This window comes from Lonchura striata, chromosome 1 (assembly GCF_046129695.1).
Source record: "Lonchura striata isolate bLonStr1 chromosome 1, bLonStr1.mat, whole genome shotgun sequence".
In the NCBI taxonomy this organism is placed as follows: Eukaryota; Metazoa; Chordata; class Aves; order Passeriformes; family Estrildidae; genus Lonchura; species Lonchura striata.
The window spans coordinates 114,204,764-114,227,174 of NC_134603.1; the positions used below are offsets into that span (position 1 = coordinate 114,204,764).

Here is a 22,411-nt window from a genome sequence, read left to right on the forward strand (position 1 = left end):
AGCCCGGGCACAGCCCAGCGCCGCCGGCCGGCAGGATGTGAGCTCATGGCGCCGCCCCCGCCCGCCCGCCCGGCGGTGCCGGTTCCGCCGCCGAGTCCCGCCTCGCTCCCTCTCTCCGCCTCCGGTGGTCCCGGCTCCGCCTGGGCGGTGAGTGCTGCGGGGGGACCCGCGCCCCTGGGGCCGGGCCCGGCCGGGGCGGGCAGCGCGGCCCGCGGGCCCGCAGCGGGGCGGGCCGGGGCTGCCTGAGGTCCGCGCTGAGCTTGTCCCCGGCAGGCGGGCACGGGCACAGCCCGGCACTGCCCGCGGCCGCAGAGGTGCCGCCATGGGGAACCAGCTGGCTGGCATCGCCCCCTCGCAGATCCTCTCGGTGGACAGCTACTTCTCGGACATCCACGACTTCGAGTATGACAAGAGCCTGGGCAGCACCCGCTTCTTCAAGGTGGCCCGAGCCAAGCACCGGGAGGGGCTGGTGGTCGTGAAAGTGTTTGCTATTCAGGATCCCACCTTACCCCTGACGAGCTACAAGCAGGAGCTGGAGGAGCTGAAGATAAGGTTGCACTCGGCACAGAACTGCCTCCCCTTCCAGAAAGCCACCCTGTCCGAGAAGGCCGCCATGCTTTTCAGACAGTACGTTCGGGACAACCTTTATGACCGAATTAGTACCAGGCCATTCCTGAACAACATTGAGAAAAGGTGGATCGCTTTCCAGATCCTCACTGCGGTGGACCAAGCGCACAAATCTGGAGTCCGCCACGGTGATATTAAAACAGAGAACATCATGGTGACCAGCTGGAACTGGGTTCTTCTAACTGACTTTGCCAGTTTTAAACCAACTTACCTTCCTGAAGACAATCCTGCTGACTTCAATTATTTCTTCGACACATCCCGGAGGAGAACGTGTTACATCGCTCCCGAGCGCTTTGTCGATGGCAGCATGTTTGCCACGGAGCTGGAAAACATGCGGGACCCTTCCACTCCTTTGGTAGACTTGGCAAATAGCAATCAGCGAACAAGAGGGGAATTGAAACGTGCAATGGATATCTTTTCTGCAGGTACTTGGAGCTATCAGATGTTGTTTCTGACTAATGCAGTGCAGAAGAGCTTAACTGGGGTTTTTTTATTCCTTTTTTTTTTTTTTTCTTCTTACAGTTGACTTGGAGAGCAGCATGTTAAAAACTTGTGTATTTTAAGCATAAAGACCCAAACCTTTTTCATTAACAGCAAAACACAAAGACAACATAATAGGCTACATAATTTAAGTGTATCTCTATTACCTGAGCAGAGAAATCACAAACTGTTCTGTTATGGCTCACCTATGCTCTAGGAAAGAGGTGGTTCTTCAAGACACAGTCAGTCATCTTCTATTGGCAGAGAAGCATGTGCTTCTTGGGGTCTGAGAGGAGAAACTGGTCCATGGCCCAGTTCTGGGGGGACTGACACAGCTTGCAGAGTAATTTGGTAATACTGGCTCTAGAAGCCCCTTCTCATTTTATTTTCCCCACAGGCATGAAGTGGGAGCAAAGTCCTGTTATGGTCCCGCTCACAAATGCTAGCTAAAGAATTTGACTGTGGGAGACTGCCTTGAGTCTTGGCTTTGTCTTGAAAGTCATGTGTTTAGCCCTTGTTTTTTTCTTCCTTAAAGTGATTGAAAACATGCATTTAAAGGAAATGATTACTTAATTTTACAAGGTGCTCTTATGGGCAGACTTCCAGGAGACACTGATAAAGTAGACTATTGGGAGCAAACTGCAGGAGCAGGTTCTTGGAATTACTCGTGTCATGTACACAACACTGGGGGTCTGTTTTTGGCAATCATGTGTGAGTGTATATATGCTGTGCCCCAGTATCAGCTGTGGGAGAAGTTATTTCTTTACCTTCTGTAAAAGGGTTGCTTAATTTTGACCTACTACCTGATCCATGCTGACTTACCATACTTTTCTTCCACATGACAGTGATGTGGGTTCCTTTTCTAGTGATGGATTTTCCAGCTGGCAGGTGGCTGAAGTCATTGCCTCATGTTTTCTAACTGCAAGCTCCTCTGCTGTTGACATGCTTGAAATAAATTACTTGGAAGAGATTTCAGGGATCAAGTATAAAAGCCAGGTTTTGGAGCTTGAGATATTATCTTCTTTCTGCAAATTAATTTGGCAACTCATTTGCCTTATATTGCCAAGTCTTCGAGCAAAGAGTTGTTTAGGATTTGTTCTTGTCTGCATATAGAAAACAAAGTTAAAGTGTCTGTTTATAATCCTCTGACATCTTTGACTTCTTTACTTTCTGTCCCAGGTTGTGTAATAGCAGAGCTCTTCACAGAAGGTGTACCCTTGTTTGATTTATCTCAGCTTTTGGCATACAGAAATGGCCTCTTTTCCCCTGATCAAGTCCTAAACAAAATTGAAGACCGTAGTATCAGAGAACTGGTAAGGATGGACTAGGTCCTTAATTAGAATCCTAATTAGAACCATCTGTATGTTCTGTTTACAGTTTATTTCAACAAATTGCTTAGGTTTGGGTTTTGGTTTGGATGTTTTTGTATTACAAATGTCTAAACTTTTGATCTTTCTCTCCTGCTCCCTCCCACTTCTGCCTTTCTCAAGGTCACTCAGATGATCCATCGAGAGCCAGATAAACGTTTAGCAGCTGAAGATTATTTGAAACAGCAACGTAACAATGCATTTCCAGAAATATTTTACACTTTCCTTCAGCCTTACATGGCCCAGTTTGCCAAGGAAACGTTTGTGTCAGCAGATGAGCGTATATTGGTCATACGTAAAGATCTGGACAACATCACTCACAATCTCTGTGGGCACGATCGCACAGAGAAGGCCGAGGGAGAGACAAAAGAGAATGGGCTGGTTATTCTAGTGTCTGTGATAACTTCCTGTTTACAGACTCTCAAGTACTGTGATTCAAAACTGGCTGCTTTGGAGCTAATTCTTCATTTAGCACCAAGATTAAGTGTAGAGATTCTTCTGGATCGTATCACTCCTTATCTGTTACATTTCAGCAATGACTCTGTGCCCAGGGTGAGGGCAGAATCTGTGAGGACACTAACTAAAGTTCTTGCTCTCGTCAAAGAGGTGCCACGCAATGATATTAACATTTACCCAGAATACATTCTGCCAGGCATTGCACACTTGGCCCAGGATGAAGCCACCATCGTCAGACTTGCATATGCTGGTAAGAGGATATCCAGTCAAAACTCCAAATCTTGAGCTTTTCTGTATTCTCTTAACTGTTTCTGTCAGTAAAGAAGTCTCAGAAGTGACTGCAGGTAATGACACCTGTACTCACATTTCATTAGCTCTGATTGTTTCCCTAAAATAGCCTGATGGAACTGAATAAATAAGAAACTAACTTAAAGCATCAGTGTGTTGCTGGGCTGCCGAGCTGTTTTCCAGCAACATGAAATTTGATATGCAAGGGCTGAAATTAGATTATATGCTCTGTAATGAACTGGCTTATACTGCAACAGATGTTTTCTTTAGATGCTATTCAGATGTGTGAGTTCAGTTCAGGAAGAAACTTTGTAGTCATGCCCGTGTTTGCTTTACTGTGTGCCCTTACTTGCTATGACTAGCACATTTTCATTGGGCTTTGGGGATTTTTTTAGTTGAAAACACCAGGTGATGTTTTTCTTTTTTTTACTAAGTAAACTGGTAAAAATAATTGTTGAAGACTTTGTATAATTAATGTATCGAACTGATTGCTTGTTGTCACTGTGATCAATTTCAAATACATTAATGTATTTAAAGGTAGTCTAACTGGGTTAACTTCTGTTACTATAGTACACTTTTTGAAGTGGTCAGACTGGTGACTTAAGAGTATTTGGTCTGGGCTGTGGACAGGCTCCACTGGCATGTTGCTGTTGATTTGGATGACACTCAGAATAGCTGCTGAAGTGGGACTTCGGCCTTGATGTTACTGTTCCTGTGCCAGCAGCGACTGACCCATATAATGCAGACTGAGTTGCTTCAGCAAGTTTCCAAATGGTGCAGAACGATGCCAAGTCGTCAGGATAGATACCCTGACAAATCTTCTAAAAGTGGATTCCAGGGTAACAAGCTGTTATTTCCTAGGAAACATGTCCTGGCGTGGTGGTTTGCAGTCTACTATGTGGCAATGTTAGTTAGCTCAGGCTATTTGGCCTTTACATTCTAAGTTGTTTAGACGCAAAACTGAGATTAAGTGGCATTTAGGGCTTATTCTAGAAGAATTAAATTAGTCTTTGTTACACCTAATATAATTAGGATTTTTCCACTTGTTTACATGACAAAAGTACAGTGTAATTTGATGTTACTTGGTAGCTGGGAGTCAACAGAAGTGGGTTGACCAGAGCATCCTGTGTAATTTCAGTCCTGTTTGCCCATCATGACTGGCTGTGCCCATCATTGTCAGTGGCTGTAATCTCTCTTCAGGGGGGTCATCAGACAGATGTGCATTGCCAAAGTAGAACAATTCTTAACCAAAATGTTTTCCTTTTGCAGAAAACATAGCATTATTGGCAGAAACAGCTCTGAGATTTCTGGAGTTAGTACAGCTGAAAAATCTGAATATGGAAAATGAACCAAATGGTGAAGAAATGGATGAAACATCTCACCCTAGTGATAACTATGACACAGGTAATGTCACTTTTTGCCTGCTTATAGTAGCAAATCGTGGGCCAAAACTGCTAGGTAGCACTGATCTATCTCATCTCTCAAAGCTGAGCCTTCCTATTAAGTGGGAAGAATGTTTTGCCTTGACCAGTATAAAAGTGTGTGTGTTACAGCTTCACATAGAGACAGATACCTCTGCTCAAAATGTTGTGAGAGACAAAAAAGTATATAAATGAGCATATTTTTCTTCTCTAGAGATCCTTAAGTATTTGACTGTGATGCTGGCTGCGTGGTTGCATATCCAGCTTCACTTGCAGCTTGTCTCATAAACAAGACAGCTGCGAAAACACACCTGCCTTCCAAATACTGCTTCTGTTGGAGTGGGAAGCAGCATTAGCTTTGGAAAACCTGTCCAATTCTAGCATAGTCATTGTACTGTATTTTTCAGTAATTCTTCCTTTTCTGTCCCTGTGCTTCACAATTCTTGTCCGTTTTCCTGGCAAAACTAAATGTGTGGATGCCATTTGGCAGTAACATTACTGTAACATTTTATTATAATGTTGTATATATTATATATCTGTATAGAGTAGAGAGTTAAAATCCTGTGGATGGATTTGCTTTTTCTTTCCCTTTAGAAAGACACATGGTAATAAAGTGACCTGTGTGTCATCTTCAGTGCCTTTTAGTGTTGCATAAATTCCCAGAAGAATGCTGGGCAAATCTAAGCTGGGAAGAGTTTGTGGTTAAAAACTGTAATTTCTCTTCTGGGCTAAGTAGATCAATCTGCGACTAATCAGAATTGGTAAACATCCTGCACATATTCCATTTGGGGAAAAGGCAATTATCTCTTAACTAGTTGCAGGATGATACTTTAAAATAAAACAGCAACAAATCTACTAAAACCAAATATAAAAGATCCTCTTCAAATTCCTTCATGTAAAGTGTGGGGTGCTCAGAATTGCTGAAAAGTGAGAGAGGAAGCTCCATTGTATGGGCTGTGTTTCTAAGAAATGCTGTCCCCTATCCCTTGAGATAGCTTGGAGATGAAAGAAGTAACACAAGGAAGAAGCTTGAGTTCTGTTCTTTTCACCCTTTTTGAAACCAAACATGAGATATTTGTACCCAGGAGGCAGATTTTTCATGTGGCTGATATACAGGGTCATGATAGAAAGCAAATTAGAAGGACTTCTGACTGCAAGTGAATGATAATCACCCCTCAAAACTGGTGCAGCAGTAGCTGAAATTTTTTGTGTTGCTTGTTTGAGATTCTGCTTTGTAGTTTTCAATAATATGCAGTGCATTAACAATCTGCTATTTCCACTTAATAGAAATAGTTTTTTTAATTGTATCATGAAGTAGAAGCCATAGGCAAGGTCATCTTAAAATTTTTCATCAGTATTGTTAGATTAACTGCAGAAATTAAATTAAACTGGAAGCACTCACTTTTTCAAGTGTTCTTATATTCCTCTCTGTATTCTTAATGAAATGAATTTATCTACCTAAATCAAAACATAGTTTTGATCTGTTGTCAGTTCACAAATTTTGAAATTCATAGTCAAATAAACATATCAAACCAAAATTGCCTGAAAGCATTTTGTTTACTGTGGTAATGTTGCTGCTGACTCATTTTGATGCTTCTTTCATCTGCATATCACCTATATGTATAAAATGAGTGGAATCATCTTAGTGGAAGGAACTTAGTGGAAGTTTAGAATAAATTGATCTGGGTAAAAATGTCTCATATTTCTCTACTCTTTGGCTTTGTCACCACCTCAGGCTTAGCCTGAAGTCTTTGGTAAGCCCTTGTTGGAACTGTTGAGGTTCTGTTAGATTGCCAATTTTACCAAGGATGACTTTTCACTGTAACTGCTTTAGCAGCAGGTGTTACACATAACACACACTGTTTCTCCTCAGCCAAAATGTTCATCCTGTTGTCCCTTGTAGAGTTGCAAGCCTTGCATGAAATGGTCCAGCAGAAAGTTGTGACTTTGCTAAGTGACCCAGAAAATATTGTGAAACAGACACTGATGGAAAATGGAATAACACGTCTGTGTGTCTTTTTTGGACGTCAAAAAGCCAATGATGTTCTTCTGTCTCATATGATCACTTTCTTAAATGACAAGAATGACTGGCATCTTCGAGGAGCTTTCTTTGACAGCATTGTTGGTAAGTGTTTGGTTTTGGCCAAACACAGTGGAAAGAAAATAAATTAATGAACTATTTCCACGATATGAAAAAATAAGTCATATAAAAGTTCTCCTTATAAAGATTTCTAGAATTTCTGAATTATTGGGTGGAAATGTTTTATTAGGGAATGAAGATGAAACAATGCAGATACAAATGTATACTTAATTTAGTGCAAATATTTAATACAAATGCAATTGAGGCATTTAAGTCTAGGGTAGATTAACATGAAACAATTGGAATTTAAATGCTTTTCTTCTTTGAGTCTCTGCTACAGCAACTAACTTAAAAAGCTAAATTATGGCAAGTGATTACTAGGATTTCTAGAAGCTCTGTAGTAGATGCATCACTTCACATATGCACATAGTCTGATTCACTCCAGTAGACCTGTTCATATTATGAAAACTAGGCATTGGTATATGCTGAAGTTATAACTGGAAAAGTTTTTGTACTGCCTTAAAACATCACCTAAAGATTCCTGTTACTTCAGAATACTTCATAACAATTAAAAAAATCTTACCAATTAATGCTCCATGTATGTTCAAAATCCACATGACCATTGCTGAGAATCATTGCTCAGGATTTGTGAGTCAAGAAAACTTTCCCAAGTGCAGTTCCTGAGAGCAAAAATAGTACTTCAGGTGCATGGCAGGAAAAACAATCATGATCAGACTTTCAGTGGGGCCATTATGGTAGCTACACATTCCATTGCAACTGGAAGCCACAAAATGCTGAGCTGGCAAACTGCCAAGAAGTGATATTGGTAACTTATCAGAAATTGTTTAGAAGGAGCAATGGAACAGCAAAGCACAGGTCTGAATGTCCTGACTTCTTGCAAAAGACACAGAGACATGTGGGGCAATTAAAGGGGAAGACATGTAACTCCTCTCCCAGTGTCTGTTCAAAACATCCACAGAAGAATGCAGATTAAGGTCTAAAGTTATGTTTTTATTTTACTTCAGCATTTGCACATCTTTAGAACTGAGTTCTCTAACTGGTATTTAAGTAAGCAAGCCTGTGGCTATGAGCAGATGCTCTTTTGTAGCAGTGGCACTGAGGGTATTTTTCTTTCAAGTGCTATTTCTTTCTTCTTCCTTCCTTCCTTTTAGAAAAGGGCTGCAAAGTCCAGCATTAAGACATGAACAAGTATATTGATTATTACCTTATTAGATTAGAAGTGATAAAGTTATTTTATGTTCACTCTCAATTCTGATAGGAAGATAGAGTTTTCTAGTGTTTGGATTTTTATGGTTTTTTTTATGTTTCAGGTGTTGCTGCTTATGTTGGCTGGCAAAGCTCATCAATACTCAAACCTCTGCTTCAGCAAGGTCTCAGTGATGCTGAAGAATTTGTCATTTATAAAGCCCTCAATGCTCTTACTTGTATGTGCCAGCTGGGGCTCTTGCAAAAGCCCCATATTTATGAGTTTGCTTGTGATATTGGTAAGTTGGAATACTAGAGAATACCCTGTTTTCCTAGTAAAGAAAAGATCTCAGTACTACATAAAGCTCCACTGTCAGGTTAGCTGTCCACAATACAAACCTGTAGTTCTGTTTTAGAATCTAAACAAAACTGTGGTATGGACCTACTGCTAGCTGAACCTTGTTAGTGCTCAGGACTCTAAAATGGTGGAACAAATGTTTTGGTGGAACAAATTGGAAGCATCTTGACAGATTTTACATAGGGCAGCAGCAAAAAACACTCACTCTAAAAACTTTCTGCCTTAAGATCTTTCCTTGCCTACATGGCAACTTACTGTAAAGAAAAAAATCCTTGTTGCTTTTGGTAGTTTATCAGGCACATAATTTGCAAACACTTACACATTAGCCTTTGAAGATGAGAGAATTCAGACAATCATGATATTTTCTTATTCTAACACCATCAAAACTTATTAACTCAATACACCCTTGGTTGCCGAGTGGGTGTCTCCTTCCTGATCAGGCTTATCAATTTATTTTAGATGTGCCCAAGATTTAGCAGCTATTTATGGGAAAAAAACCCCAAATGATCTTTTGAGATGTAGTCTGCTTCTTTTTAACGTTATTGTTATAACGTTATATATGCACTCAGAATCTGGAGCAGATGATCTGTGGTTACATCTCATGACTAGATACAGTGCCTTGACAACAACTTCTTAAAGTCCACACAATTAGGGGGACTTCTGAATCTTGTTATCTTAGAATGTAAGTAGTGACTCTTCAAAGAAGAGAGGGAAAGCAGTAAGGAATAAAATATTTACTTAAAGAAAAAAATCACCAGTTTTAGGATTCACTGTAATTGTTAGACTGGGGTTGAGATTTATTTTTGGATTAGTTTCCACTGCAAATCTGTAGTTGACAATTAGGGATTGAAATGAACAAATAAGGAAAATATGCTTCTTGGCAAGAGCAAGGAAATTGAGCAGTGTGAGTACAGTGAAATCCATGAAATAGTTTCCTCTGTATGAATGTTTTAACCCTGGTGCTCTGGAAGAGAGAAGGCTCAGTTTAGGAATAATTCTGTTAGAAGGAAATTACATCACATGCTGCCATATGCAGGATGATCTCCCCTCTCCTATATGAATGATACATTTTAACAACCTATTTTTTTTTTCAGCACCATTCTTGTGTCACCCTAATCTTTGGATATGTTATGGTGCAGTTGGATTTATCACTGTGGTGGCACAGTATTTGAATATTGCTGATGTCTATTGCAAGCTAATGCCATACCTCCATCCTTTTATCACACAACCAATAATACAGGTAATACTTCCAATAATATTAATGGGAATATGTCTGGACTAGCCATGATCTGTAAGTTTGTCTTGGCCATGGTCCTGGCTATAAGGACCATATATTCTTTTTTCCAATTAATATTACAGGCAATTATAGATTTTTTTGATCTCTGCTGGCAGATTTATAGAATGGCCATTGCTTTCCATGTTTTAAAGACTGTTGTCGCAAATTCGTTGCAAAACGCAAAACATTTTACAAAACCTAAAATCAGCAGGTATTTTTTTTGTTCAAGCCCTTTCTGCCTTGTTTATAGTCAAACTCTTAAAATATTGTGCTAGTTTATAGGAGTCTAAAAAGGATGGAAAGTTGGCTGTGAAACAAGTTGGTTTATGTTCTGTGCTTTCATCTCCAAGACCAGTCTGTTAATTAGTGATTATGACTGTGATTTCACCAGAACCACTTCTGTGTTTCAGTGCTTTGCCAAGGGTCAGAGCACAATGCGCAGCATGAATGAATTAAGTAATTTACTATTAGTGCATGTCCAGGAATGACCTGCATAATGCTGGTAGTATGATCATATTGGCATCTTTGGATACAACTTCAGGACCTGTAGACTGCACCTCTCGGGTGTTTTAATAGATAAAGAAGTAATAATTGCAGTATGTGCATAGAGAAATGCATCCTGTGTTTAACATTTTGTTGAAAACCTTGCAGATGGGAACTTCAATATAATAACATTTTTCCATGTTTATATGTTCTTTGTGCTGTGTTTTAGGCATTTATTGGTAAATTTATCTTGTTCACTTCCTGTGACATTAGTATATAAATCTTTTCTTCTTCATTTTAGTATATAAATCTTTTCTTTGCTATGCAACACTATATTTAGCAAATGAATAGTGGGTAACGTTAAGTTGGATTGTAATATTAAGTCTTTGTTCTGGACTCATTTTGAAGTTGTTTTTCAAGCTATGAGAAGTACTTTATAGGAAAGAGGGAAAGAAAATGGAGAAAGTCTGATATGACCAATACAGATCTTATTTTCAAGACAGGAGACAAGTTGAATCTAGATGATTTGTACAAGTTATATGGATATCATAATTTTGACTGGTCTGTTGTTTTGAATTGCAGGTAGACAAAGAAATAGTCCTGTTGAGTGTACTTAAGGAGCCTGTCAGCCGTTCCATATTTGATTATGTCTTAAGATCAAAGGATATCGCAAGCCTCTTCCGACACCTGCACTTGCGTCAAATGAAAAGAACGGGAGCTCTCTCTGAGTGCCCACCCCCAGAGGACCCTGCCATTGCACAGCTCTTGAAGAAGCTTCTTTCACAAGTAACTGGGTTTTATTTGTACTTTAAAAATCAGGCTTAAGACTCTTGGGCTCTGTACAGTTCCACAAACCCTCACCTTGCAGTTCCTGCTGTGAAGGACTCCCAGTCTGAGCTTCTGATCCTGCAAACCGTTAACTTCACTGATTTCAGTATATGCTTGTGGGACAAGTTGTTCAGAACTTAAAGATGTTTACAAGATCTGCCAGATATAGAGACATAAATACCACCTAAGTTTTTAAAAGATGGCTGCAAGTCTCAAACTTCTGATGCATTTGTGATGTGGCAGCATTACAGAGTGTTGCTGGATTAAGTGCATTGTGCTGGATAAAAGAGTATGTATTTGTCAAAGTGCTAGACATTTGTGCCAAAAGGAAGTAGAGCTGGAAAGTCTTGAGGGTTATGTGTGAAGAGGGAACATAAAGAATTACCCACCCAAAGTAGTAAGAACTGAGAAGAGAAAGGATGTGGGGTTTTTTTCCCCTCTATGGCTTGTGGGCTGTAAGCATGGTCTAGGTGGCACCTAAGCAGATTGCACCAGAGAGTGATCCAGCATTAAATTCTGTTCTGCCCTTTCACTTTTCCTTGCCCCATTCTTACACTGCAGTAGCTTACCTTATGTTTCATATGAGCAATGGTCCAATGCTTTGAATTCTGGGGATGTGCCTTTCTGCACTTCTGAACCAGTTATTAATTTTACTGCTTCTTAAATTTTCATGCCTTGATGCATGTTATTGTTAAGAGAGAGAGTAATATTACCTTTTTCTTCTATTCTGTAGGGGATGACTGAGGAGGAAGAAGACAAACTGTTAGCACTGAAGGACTTTATGTTAAAATCTAATAAAGCTAAAGCCAATATTGTGGATCAGAGCCACCTGCATGATAGCAGTCACAAAGGGGTGATTGACTTGTCAGCTCTGGGAATAACTGGAAGACAAGTAGATCTTGTTAAAACAAAGCAGGATTCTGACGACAAACGTGGTTAGTATATTTTGTGATCTATATAGTTGAAATATAGCCTTCCTTTCAGGGTGTTCTCAGTAAATCAGCCTACATGATTATCACCATCCTCACTGAGTTTGCAATAGGAAAATTACTGCTTCTGTTTGAAATGTGAGGTGGTGGAATGTTCTCTGATCATTGAAACATGGAAATTGTTTTTTCCCCTGAGAATATTTTAAATTATTTTGACTGCATGTGCAGTTGTTTAGCTGATTGTGACAAACAGGACTCTAGTGACTCATGGCAACAGGGTAAATGTTGAAGGCTACATGTCTGCTTCATTTCCTCTCAACAAGTGCTAAGCTCTTTAACTGTGAAAATCCTGGCTGTTTTCTTGAGGTAGCCTGAAGAAAACCGAAAATTCTTCAGGCTGCCACTGAGGAGCTGCCAACTGTTGCTCACCCAGGTACATGTGTTTTGGTCCTAAGGTTCTTCAGCTTCTCGTTGACTCCCATTTTATTTTTTACTTGCTCTTCTTTCAACTCAAAAAACCTCTTACATTTCCTTATTCAGATGTGAAATCCACTTGCTGCTAACTATTCCAGTTCTTTGTAGCCTCAAAATTCTTCCTTACCAGACAGTTTGAGCTTCCTCTTTACTCTTTGAAACTTGTAATTCCCTCCTCTATTATATCACTGGTAGGTTCTGTGTTTTTACATATAGAAATACAGAAATATCTGTAAAGCCTATAGCTATTAACAGCTTATTTCCAGAATTAGGGTGTTTTGCATATAATTGTAAAGGAAAGTACAGAAGATTTATCTTTTTTTTCATCCTTGAATGAGGAGTCAACCTGATTTAAAACTTAGTGTATATAAAGTCTATTCTTGAAGTAATTTGTTTCACCCAAAGCTGTTACCCTTAAAGTCTTTATGTCTTTAACTTTTCTTCACTGACTTTGTCCAAATTTAATTTGTTCCATGTTTTTCTTTTTCTGTCTATATTTTACAGTTCTAAGTAACTCTAAAGGAATGCTGGGAATAAATAAATGTCTTATTTAAAGAGATAGCATACTTGAATCTACAGGTGATGTTGCAATTATGATGGAAAACTGATTGAATTTGACACCAACAATGATTTATATACTGTGCTGTCACAAATTTATTCTTGATGTCGCTGCTCATTGAAAGGTGGCTGGACTAGATGACCCAAACCCTTCCATCATTCCATAAGAAAAATTTATCATATGATGGAGTCTAATCCTCCAGCCTTCTAGATGTAAACTTTTCCTCTAGTGATCTATTACATGAGTCAGCTATAGGATCAAGAAGATGTGAACACATGAGGAGGTGCTTTGTTTGGTTTCCCACATAAATGCTGTCAGCTGATCTCCACAACATAGCAGTAGGGTTTTCTCTGTACATAAATAACAATCTGGCATGTAAACAGTAGACTTCCATGTAGTCTCAAAGTAATGACAATCCTGAGTGACTGTTGTCATGGTAATGTTGGGGGTGTTTTGTTTTTTTCTTTTCCCACCTCCTTCTTCCCTCCCTCCCTCCAAACTGCTTATAGCTAGAAAGCATGTAAAGCAAGATTCAAATGTAAATGAAGAATGGAAGAGCATGTTTGGGTCCCTGGAACCCACAAACATCTCCCAGCCAATATCCAAAGGACATGGGCAAACTACTGATCCTGAAGCCATCCAAGCTGGGAAACCACTTCGTTCAGAGTCCTCAGCTGGCATTTCTGCCACTTTATCATCATCTCCACAGGTATACCTGAAAAATACTTCCTTTGCATCTTACTTGAAATGATTTAATTGTTTTAAAGTCAAGTGGGACTATAGGGATGTGACATTCTTGTTTTGTTTGGAGGTTATTTGACACTGACCGTGCTATTGGCTGGTGTCTTCTTCAGCAGAGTTGCTGACTTTAAAGTTCTTATTTTTAAAATAAGAACTGAGAGAGGACTGAAGTAAGTTTAGTCCCTTGAACAGACGAGCTTCACTAGCAAATAGATGTTTTGTACAAAGAGATGGGGCTTTGTGGATTAGACAATTATTATATAAACTTTTCTGGCAGGGAAGACTTTTCCTCAAATTTCATGCCCTGATACATGTTATGAGGAAGAGATATCATGGTTTTAACTTGCAAATCACAACAGCATTTACACATCCTATTATACTTATTACTGGCTAGAGGAGGATAGGCTGGGGAACTCTGCAGGCCTTGGAGGCAGAGGGAACACTCTTTTCTGTTTGGCTTCTAGTTGGAGATTAACTTCTGCTAGCTTTAAATGAGTGTGTCTACCCTAAACTATAATGGAAACACTTCACACTTTGGTTTTTAAAGCCCAATGTAAATTAATTTGAGAGCTAACCTTTAATTTTGTCAGTCTTGAGAGCAATAACTGCCTCTGTAATAATCATATTAATAGGTGTGCACAGCACATTACAGTTTCTTTAGACAGAATACAGAGTAGGCAAACAGGGTAGAATAGGAGAATGTTAATCTTTTATATAAATAATAATTTTCACTATTTTTAATTGTCTTCATGCAAGCATTATTTTTTTTAAAAGCTAATTCATTGTTAATTGATTAAAAAAAAGATTTTTTCCATTTTTATTCACTGTGTGTGACAAAGAAATCTTCTGAGGGGGATTTATCTGTGTGTAGAATGTAAGGCATATATTTTTAAGGATTGATTTCCTACAGGCATCTGATGGAGCAGTTGTCCAGCCCAGAAAACCAACCCTGCAGGCCCTGAGTAGCACGATGTCCCCATCTGCACACCAGCTGCGCATCACCACCTGCAAAACTGAGCTGCAGCAGCTGATCCAGCAGAAGAGAGAGCAGTGTAATGCAGAGAGACTTGCCAAACAGATGATGGAGAATGCTGAGTGGGAGAGCAAGCCCCCTCCTCCAGGTACATCACAGGCCACTGAAGTTATTAGATATAAAACCTTTTATATATATATATATATATATATATATGTATAATTTGAGTCAAGAAATTATCCTTTCATGGAAAAAATGCAAAGGATGAGGAAAAGAGGAAGTTCTTAGTTTAGGAAATGTGTTTACTGTGCAGAACACCTATGACCTAGTGTCTAATTTAGAATTAAGCTAGTAGGCTTTTGCCTTGAATATTTAAAATGCCTTAACACTGTTCTCGGTTGTGCTTTGCAGTTGTAATGAGTATCCTGATATAACTGTTAGTGGATGGATCTAGGGGGACTTGCATGTTCCTAATTAGGTTGTGGTTTTGTTTTCCCTGTAGGATGGCGTCCCAAAGGGTTGTTGGTAGCTCACCTTCATGAACACAAGTCTGCTGTGAATCGCATCCGGGTCTCTGATGAGCACTCCATTTTTGCCACTTGCTCAAATGATGGCACAGTGAAGGTTTGGAACAGCCAAAAAATGGAAGGAAAAACCACTACAACCAGGTAGCTTAAAAACATGTGGTATTTGGGTCTGCAATTTTAGAGTGAAAAATAAAATAGAGCAGGGAGCAAAATACAAATCACTTGTGGGTGTGCTGGAAATATCAATAAGGAAATATACTGGTGTTTCTCTTGGCTTGCGTCTATAATACTAGATTGCTGTTTCAATCAGTTAAGAAAAGAAAAAATGCAAAGGGACTGCTTTGTAGCCATAATAATTACAGGCTTTTTGATTTCATTTTTGCACATATATAAGTATATTCTGCTGTTATTTAAAGCCAAGACTGGCTTTTTTGCTTTCTCATTTTGGAACAGCTATAAAATGTTATTTTCAGAGCTTTCTCATGAGCCATTGGTTTTAAGTAGGTGTTTAAGAGGAGTAGTTTTTTTTTAAGTGCCACCAAAACAATTACCTCTTTTTTCTCTCCTCCTATTTCTCTCTACTGTTTAGATCAATTTTGACATACTCTCGGATTGGAGGACATGTAAAGACACTTACATTTTGCCAAGGCTCACATTACTTGGCTATAGCTTCAGATAATGGTGCCATCCAGCTTCTTGGTATTGAAGCCTCAAAGCTCCCTAAATCTCCTAAAATTCATCCAATACAAAGCAGGTAGGTACTTAAAGCAGTTAAGTCTCACCACATACTGAGCTCAAGCTGTTAGTATACTCCTCAGATAGATCCTTAAATTTGCTTTAGGCTTCCTGCTGGCTGAGCCCAGGCTGTACTGGAAGGCTGTAATCCATGTTCTTTTTCTGCTTCGTAAAGAAGGGTTGAAAGGCAACTGTGCAGAGCTGACCATTCTTAGCTATAGGATATTTGTACTTCCTGTGTCACTGAACACATGAGCTTGAAACAGCCATTCTGAATAGTTCTCACTTGCTTTATTTATGTACCGGGATCGGCTAGTTCCTTTGTTACAATCTTAATACTTACAAAGTGATTTTGAGGGTTCTTTTGCAGGTCATTAGATATTACAGATGTACAGCATGTGATGTTGCCCAAGATCTGCAATTTTTCCTCCCAGGCTCTTAATGTGATAAGTTGGTAGAGATATGGGTAATGGGATAGTATGTAGGGGAGTCTTTGGGTTTGATTTAGCTCTTTCTTACCTCCATATGAGCAGTGTTTCAGTATTTGGCACTGAAGCTACAGCTTGATCTTGCAGTTTGAGTGAGAGGTATGTCCAGGCCTCAGAGAGTACTCACAGCACTGCTGATGGGGTCTCACAAGTGTGGAGGAGAGAGGGAGAATCACCTCCCACAGCCTGCTGCCCACACTTTTGATTCTTCTCTTGTGGGTGGCTTTTTTGGCTGTGAGCAGACATTGCTGGATCATGCTGAGCTTCTCATCAGCCAACACTCCCAAGTCTTTCTGCTCAGGGCTGCTCTCAGTATATTCTCAACCCAACCTGTGTTTGTGCTTGGGATTGCCCTGATCCAGGGCACAGAGCTGTGTTTATGTTTGCAAAGGGCTGCTGACAGCATTGCAGGCCCTATCAACAGAGAGATTTGAGAGAGCATAAGCATTCATTGTACTAAATTCAGAAAGCTGTTTCTGGCAGGTGCCTTGAGAAGTGGAAATAGGAAAAAGCTGCTCAACATAAGTTGTGGGAAGGATTCTTAAACCTGGAGAGAGTAATATCTATGTCTAAATTAGTTTATTATTTTAACCCAGGTCATTAGATCTGAAGGATGATGGCTGTGTGGTAGACATTCATCACTTCAATTCAGGAGCCCAGTCAGTACTGGCTTATGGAACAGTTAATGGATCTCTGGTTGGATGGGATTTGAGATCCAGCAGCAATGCTTGGACACTGAAACATGATTTGAAGTTAGGCCTCATAACTTCATTTGCTGTGGACATACACCAGTGCTGGCTGTGTATTGGTAAGCCTGTATTTCTTGATAGTTTCTCTCTCTTCCCTGCACCCCTCTTCCTTATAGTTTTCTCTTGCAGTAACTACAACTGAAGCTTTTGCTTGATCTGATTTTACTTGCATATGCTTTTCTCAAACTAAGAGGAGAGAAATATCTTCTCATCTATTTTTGAGAAGTATTCTGCCTGTTAAGTACTTGAGGCTGAAGGCCTTCTCCCTAGGTACAGAGCACAAAGATAAGGACAAAAACTCATATATTCATCCCTCTGACTAAGGGGAGTTTTTTCTCACCAGGAACGAGCAATGGTACCATGGCATGCTGGGACATGCGGTTTCAGTTACCTATCTCCAGCCACTCTCATCCTTCCAAGGCCCGAATCAGACGCCTGCTCATGCATCCTGTCTATCAGTCCTGGGTAATAGCAGGTAAAAGCTGTCTTAAAGTTACCTCACAATTGCCAGAGGTTGTGATTAAAGCAGCTTTTTTTTTTCAACTCTGCTTCAAGCCCTGGTGGAGAGTTGAAAAGAAAAAAGTAGGGTTTAGCCATTGTCAAAATGACAGCATTTGCAATTCTCACCTTCTGAGCATTGCAACTCTCATGAGGGGCCCTCTCTGTGTGTTGTCTACTCCATCCCTTTTTAAGGACAAAATGTTACAAAATATTAAATTCCAACTGATGCTGTACATTGAAGCTGATGGGAAATTTGCCACCATCTTCTGTAAAGCAGAGACTGAATTCCAATTCCCCTTTCAATCTAAGCCAGCTGTGTCATGGTTAGAACTTTTGGAAATCTCCAAGATTCCTCATCTGATACACTTACAGCTTCTTCATCCTCACTGCATGTGGTACTGTCATAGACTTTTTTATGTCTCAGGAACACATTCTGAAATGGACAAGTACCTTAAACTAATGCTAAATAACAAAATTTATCAAGTTGCTGTAAAACGAGAGTAGTTTGAGTTTCATATTTTACTTGCTTTTAGGCTTCACTTCCTATTTTGAGTTATTAGCCACCCTGGGACATAAAACAAATTTATTGAAGAAACATACAAATAAAGAAAGTTTTGCTTGCTTTCTAGTTTGTTTCCTCCCTGTGAAAGACTAAAGGAATGACAGAGTTCCTAATTTTGGATTATTATTAAAAAGTCCTTGCCTACTAGGTTGCTGCCAGGTTTGTAAGCAATCCCTTGAACAGAATTCTTTACCTGTCCACATGAGTGTGGAAGTTCATTGTAGCTACTGAGCTCTGTAACTTTGTATTGTTTTCTTGCACACGAGTGTTCTCCAAAGTCCCTGATGACTATGCTGAACAAACCATCTATTCTTCTCAAAGAAGGCTGAGAAGTTATCTAGGGAGGAAACTGAGGGTTTTATACGTTTTTAAAGGGGTTGAGAATTAAATCAGGTTTCTTTTAAACTCTTTTAAATCAGGCATTTTTAATTACAGTGAAGCTGCTTTCAAGCCAAACCAAAGTAGTAAAGCAAGACTAACACAAATGCTGCAGGGAACAGAGAATGTCTCTATGTCATACCCTTTATGTGATGTCAGTAGAGCAAACAGCAAGAGCCAACCAACCTGTTTTGTACTTTTTGCACCGGCTTTATCTTTCCTGTAGCTGTTCAAGGCAACAATGAAGTCTCCATGTGGGATATGGAAACTGGTGATCGACGCTTCACTCTGTGGGCCAGCAGTGCACCACCTCTTTCAGAACTGCAGGTCTGGTCTCTTTCTTTTCCAGTTTCTGTTGTGTAGCCAGGGTTAAAACAACCTTAGACTCCATGCTGTGTATCAGTACAGAACTTGCCCTGGGATTCATTTTGGCATTATAACTGTTTTACTTGTCAGAATTAAATGCCCTTTGTAAAACAGCAGTGTAACCTGAATCTTCATTGGTACCTTCCACTGTGTATGGAATGTACTTGTAGCACTCACTTGTTATACCCAGCCATGTTCTTAGAAAACCAGTGAGCTGGTTAAGCTTGTAAAGATTATGAAAAAGCCAAAATTGATTGTGTGGCATCTTGTACTTATTTTTACTTGCTGTTCCTGGGGCTATGCATACTTCTGTAAACATCTGCTCTTTTACACATTCTTTCTGTAATATAATACCTCTACTACACTTAAATGCTAGTTTAAAGTGGTTCTTCTTCAAGGACTTAATTGGGAAAGGAGCAATCTGGAATATGGGTCACAAATCCATAGACAAAAATTTCTGCAGCTGCTCTATAAATGTTGTAAATGCCTATCCAGAATCTATTTAAACCTGTTGGTATGTGGTACAAGAATTGCAGGCTGAGTTCATTTCAGTCCTGCCCTTTTTTACACAGGGAGCTCCATGATCTAAGATAGTTTTCTGTTGTATATCTGTCCCATAATGCCTTCATAGCCTAAAAATATAAGCATACATGTGCTTTTCAGTAGGATTTGCCTGCCTGATTCTTTTAAAATGATCTCTCATCACTGAGAATGTAATTTCCAAGATTAAAAAAAAGAGGATTATGAAAAAGGTTAATTCTGTTGTATTGCTCTGTAAAGTGTAAGGGAGCAATTTACATTAATATATTAAGATGTGGCCCATTAAAGTGACTTGGCATTTGCCAGAAAGATTTAGTAACTGGGTGGATGAACGTGGCAATGCATGCATTCCCTTTCTGAAGCATGGTGATAGCTATTGCTGATAAGTTATTTTTATATATCCTTTTTATATATCCTTTTTCCTGCTAGCCTTCTCCTCACAGCATCCACGGAATATACTGTAGTCCAGCTTCTGGTAATCCCATATTACTGACAGCAGGCTCAGACATGAAAATAAGGTAATCAAACTAAACAACTTCCTTGTTTGTCACTCTCCCCCTCCACCCCTGCTGGTGTACTAAATTTTGCCAAGTGTTGCCTAAGTAATCTCTAAGAAGCCAAAACAATAATACTGAACACATGTTCATTAGTAAACATCAGTGAGCTGAGGAAATTTTTCTCAGCAAAAGGACTGCAGAACTTGGTGCTCCTCTGAAACATAGTGTGTACCCTTCTGTAAAATTCTTCACAGGCTCCATGACAAAAACCAAAAAATAACTCATGTGCGAGCTTGATATGAGTGTAAATTTCTCTCCATCACTCCATTCCACTAAGTGTAGAAAGCAGATAGCATTTGTGCCCACTCATTTTCATTATAAGAGCAAGACTACTTTTAAGCTGATAGAATTAAACATCTCACCTTGATTTTGTTTCTTTATGTTCAGGTTTTGGGATCTAGCCTACCCTGAGAGATCATATGTTGTTGCTGGAAGTTCTAATTGCCCATCTGTTTCCTACTACAGGAAGATAATTGAGGGCACAGAGGTGGTTCAGGTATTTTGCTTTGTTTGATAGGCACCTATTCTGCTTGCCTTTGGATGGGTCTATGGATTGTACTCATTGCATGATGTCTTTAATTAGAACTCACTCACTCTTACTTTTTGTAGATGGTGTCAGCATGGCATTTTGGGGGCAGTTGGGAAGAAGTTACTTTAAAAGAAATACATAATTTGTTTTTAACAGGATTTGACTCATCAAATACTAGTTACATGCAGAAGCCAGAGTCATATGTTTCTTCTGGGATATTGAAATTTAGACTTCTAATATTTTTGGCTTTGATCAGTGTTTGGATTGTCTTTTGAGTAGCACCTTAGCAAGGCCATGTGAGATGTACTGGCTCAGGATAATACAGTAGCTTCATGCTGAAGTTTTTGTTACATCCTTCAGAGTGACTTTGTGAACTGGCAGTGTTGCTAGTTGTTAAATAGCATAACATTTTGTTTCAGTTCAACAAATTGACTGCTACTTCAAAGATGACTAAGACAAGTCAGTAGGGGTCTACCCAATGCACTCTTTTTTAGTGTTTCTTCTAAAACTTCTAAATTACATTCATGCTATTGAAACGGTTTTTACAAAAGCTTTGGGAAGCCAAGATATGTGTGTTCCTATAACTTGTTTTTCCCCTATTGGAATATCAAATCTTAGTGTCATTGAAATAAATATGAGAAAAACCCCCATTGTCATGTCACCCCCATTGTAATGTCAGTTCAGATTAAGATTTCATGATAAAGTGATACATTAAGATTTAACACTTGTGTGTGATAAAAAGAAATGAGCCAAGGAGTAGTCCTGAGAAAACTGTCAAAGGGTGTGCGGTTGTATGATTGGGCATTTTTGTTTGATTGGTTTTTGGTGAAAGAGTTTTTGCGGTGTTCTTACACTGACAACCTAATATGGATTACAGTCTCTCTTTGCAAATGCTCACCCTTCTGTAAATAGTACTTCTCACTTTGTTTTTATACAGGAAATTCAGAACAAGCAAAAGATGGGGCCCACTGATGACACCCCTCGGAAGGGTCCAGAGTCCCTCCCAGTTGGGCACCATGATATTATCACAGATATCGCGACTTTCCAGACCACACAAGGGTTTATAGTAACTGCATCAAGGGATGGGATTGTTAAAGTGTGGAAATAAAAATTGTACTAATACAGAATATGTAAATATTTGTAATAAAGAAATAGTGTTATAATGAAGTTTTCAAGGACTGTTTCCAGTTAATGGAATGGAATGGACTTTTAAAACCATAAAAGCAATGATAAAATCAGTTACCTGTATCCTACCACCCTGTTGGCACTTCCTAATCACTTCTTATATTAAAGCTTTTTGGTATCCATAGCATTTCCTTGAAATATCAGGGAATCGATGAAGTCACTTAGCTTGGTTTTGACTACATTGTTCTTCAAGAACCTTTCAGAAAATTATTTCAGGACGTCCCACATTACACATTCTAAATGTGCACAAAGCAAAGAGCTGGTATCTAACTGCTTCTGTGTTGAATCTGAGAAATGAAATAAGAACCAGTGCACTGATGCCCCTGTATATTCTAATAACTATAATAAAGTCCACTTGAGCTTCCCTGTTTGGTACTTGGGTTTCTTTACATCTGTGGTTCCACTGCAGTGATTCCACAATCTCAGCTGCCAGAGCCATTGGGCTGTTGTCATTTGAGATCAGCTTAGCACTGTGCCAATCCTCAGCTGTCCTTTGACAATTGTGTCCTTGGTCCTCAACTGTGCCTTGCATCCAGCTTGCTTTAAACTTGAGTCTAAGGCTAAGCTCTGCTGTCCTAGGAACCTAAAGCAGCACCACCAGCATGGTGTTCTCTGTCATTCAGTATGGATTCAGTCAAAAATAGCCAAAACATGGCTTTCAGCAGGAAGTACTTTTTCATTATGGAATGTTCATGTGAGAGGCAATTCTAAATGTCAGACAGGGGCAGTAAATGTTCTCACCACTCTT

The 22,411-nt window shown here is 39.5% G+C and overlaps 1 protein-coding gene across 3 annotated transcripts; it reads left to right on the top strand.

Moving 5' to 3' along the window:
- Nucleotides 1-215: 215 nt before the first annotated feature.
- On the top strand, nt 216-22,027 carry PIK3R4 (phosphoinositide-3-kinase regulatory subunit 4). Of its 3 annotated transcripts, XM_021543357.2 has the most exons (19): nt 217-1,052; nt 2,287-2,420; nt 2,598-3,180; nt 4,488-4,622; nt 6,543-6,764; nt 8,051-8,224; nt 9,378-9,523; nt 10,625-10,828; nt 11,604-11,805; nt 13,342-13,541; nt 14,484-14,694; nt 15,049-15,214; nt 15,663-15,827; nt 16,893-17,104; nt 17,389-17,520; nt 18,713-18,813; nt 19,822-19,910; nt 20,337-20,445; nt 21,416-22,027. In XM_021543357.2, the coding sequence occupies exons 1-19, from the start codon at nt 323-325 to the stop codon at nt 21,584-21,586; spliced, it is 4,086 nt and encodes a 1,361-aa protein (XP_021399032.2). In that variant the 5' UTR covers nt 217-322; the 3' UTR covers nt 21,587-22,027. The 3 variants fall into 3 exon arrangements, with proteins under 3 accessions (XP_021399031.2, XP_021399032.2, XP_021399033.2); XM_021543358.3 differs by lacking the exon at nt 17,389-17,520; XM_021543356.3 differs by lacking the exons at nt 18,713-18,813; nt 19,822-19,910; nt 20,337-20,445; nt 21,416-22,027 and having other exon boundaries at nt 216-1,052; nt 17,389-18,219.
- Nucleotides 22,028-22,411: the final 384 nt, after the last annotated feature.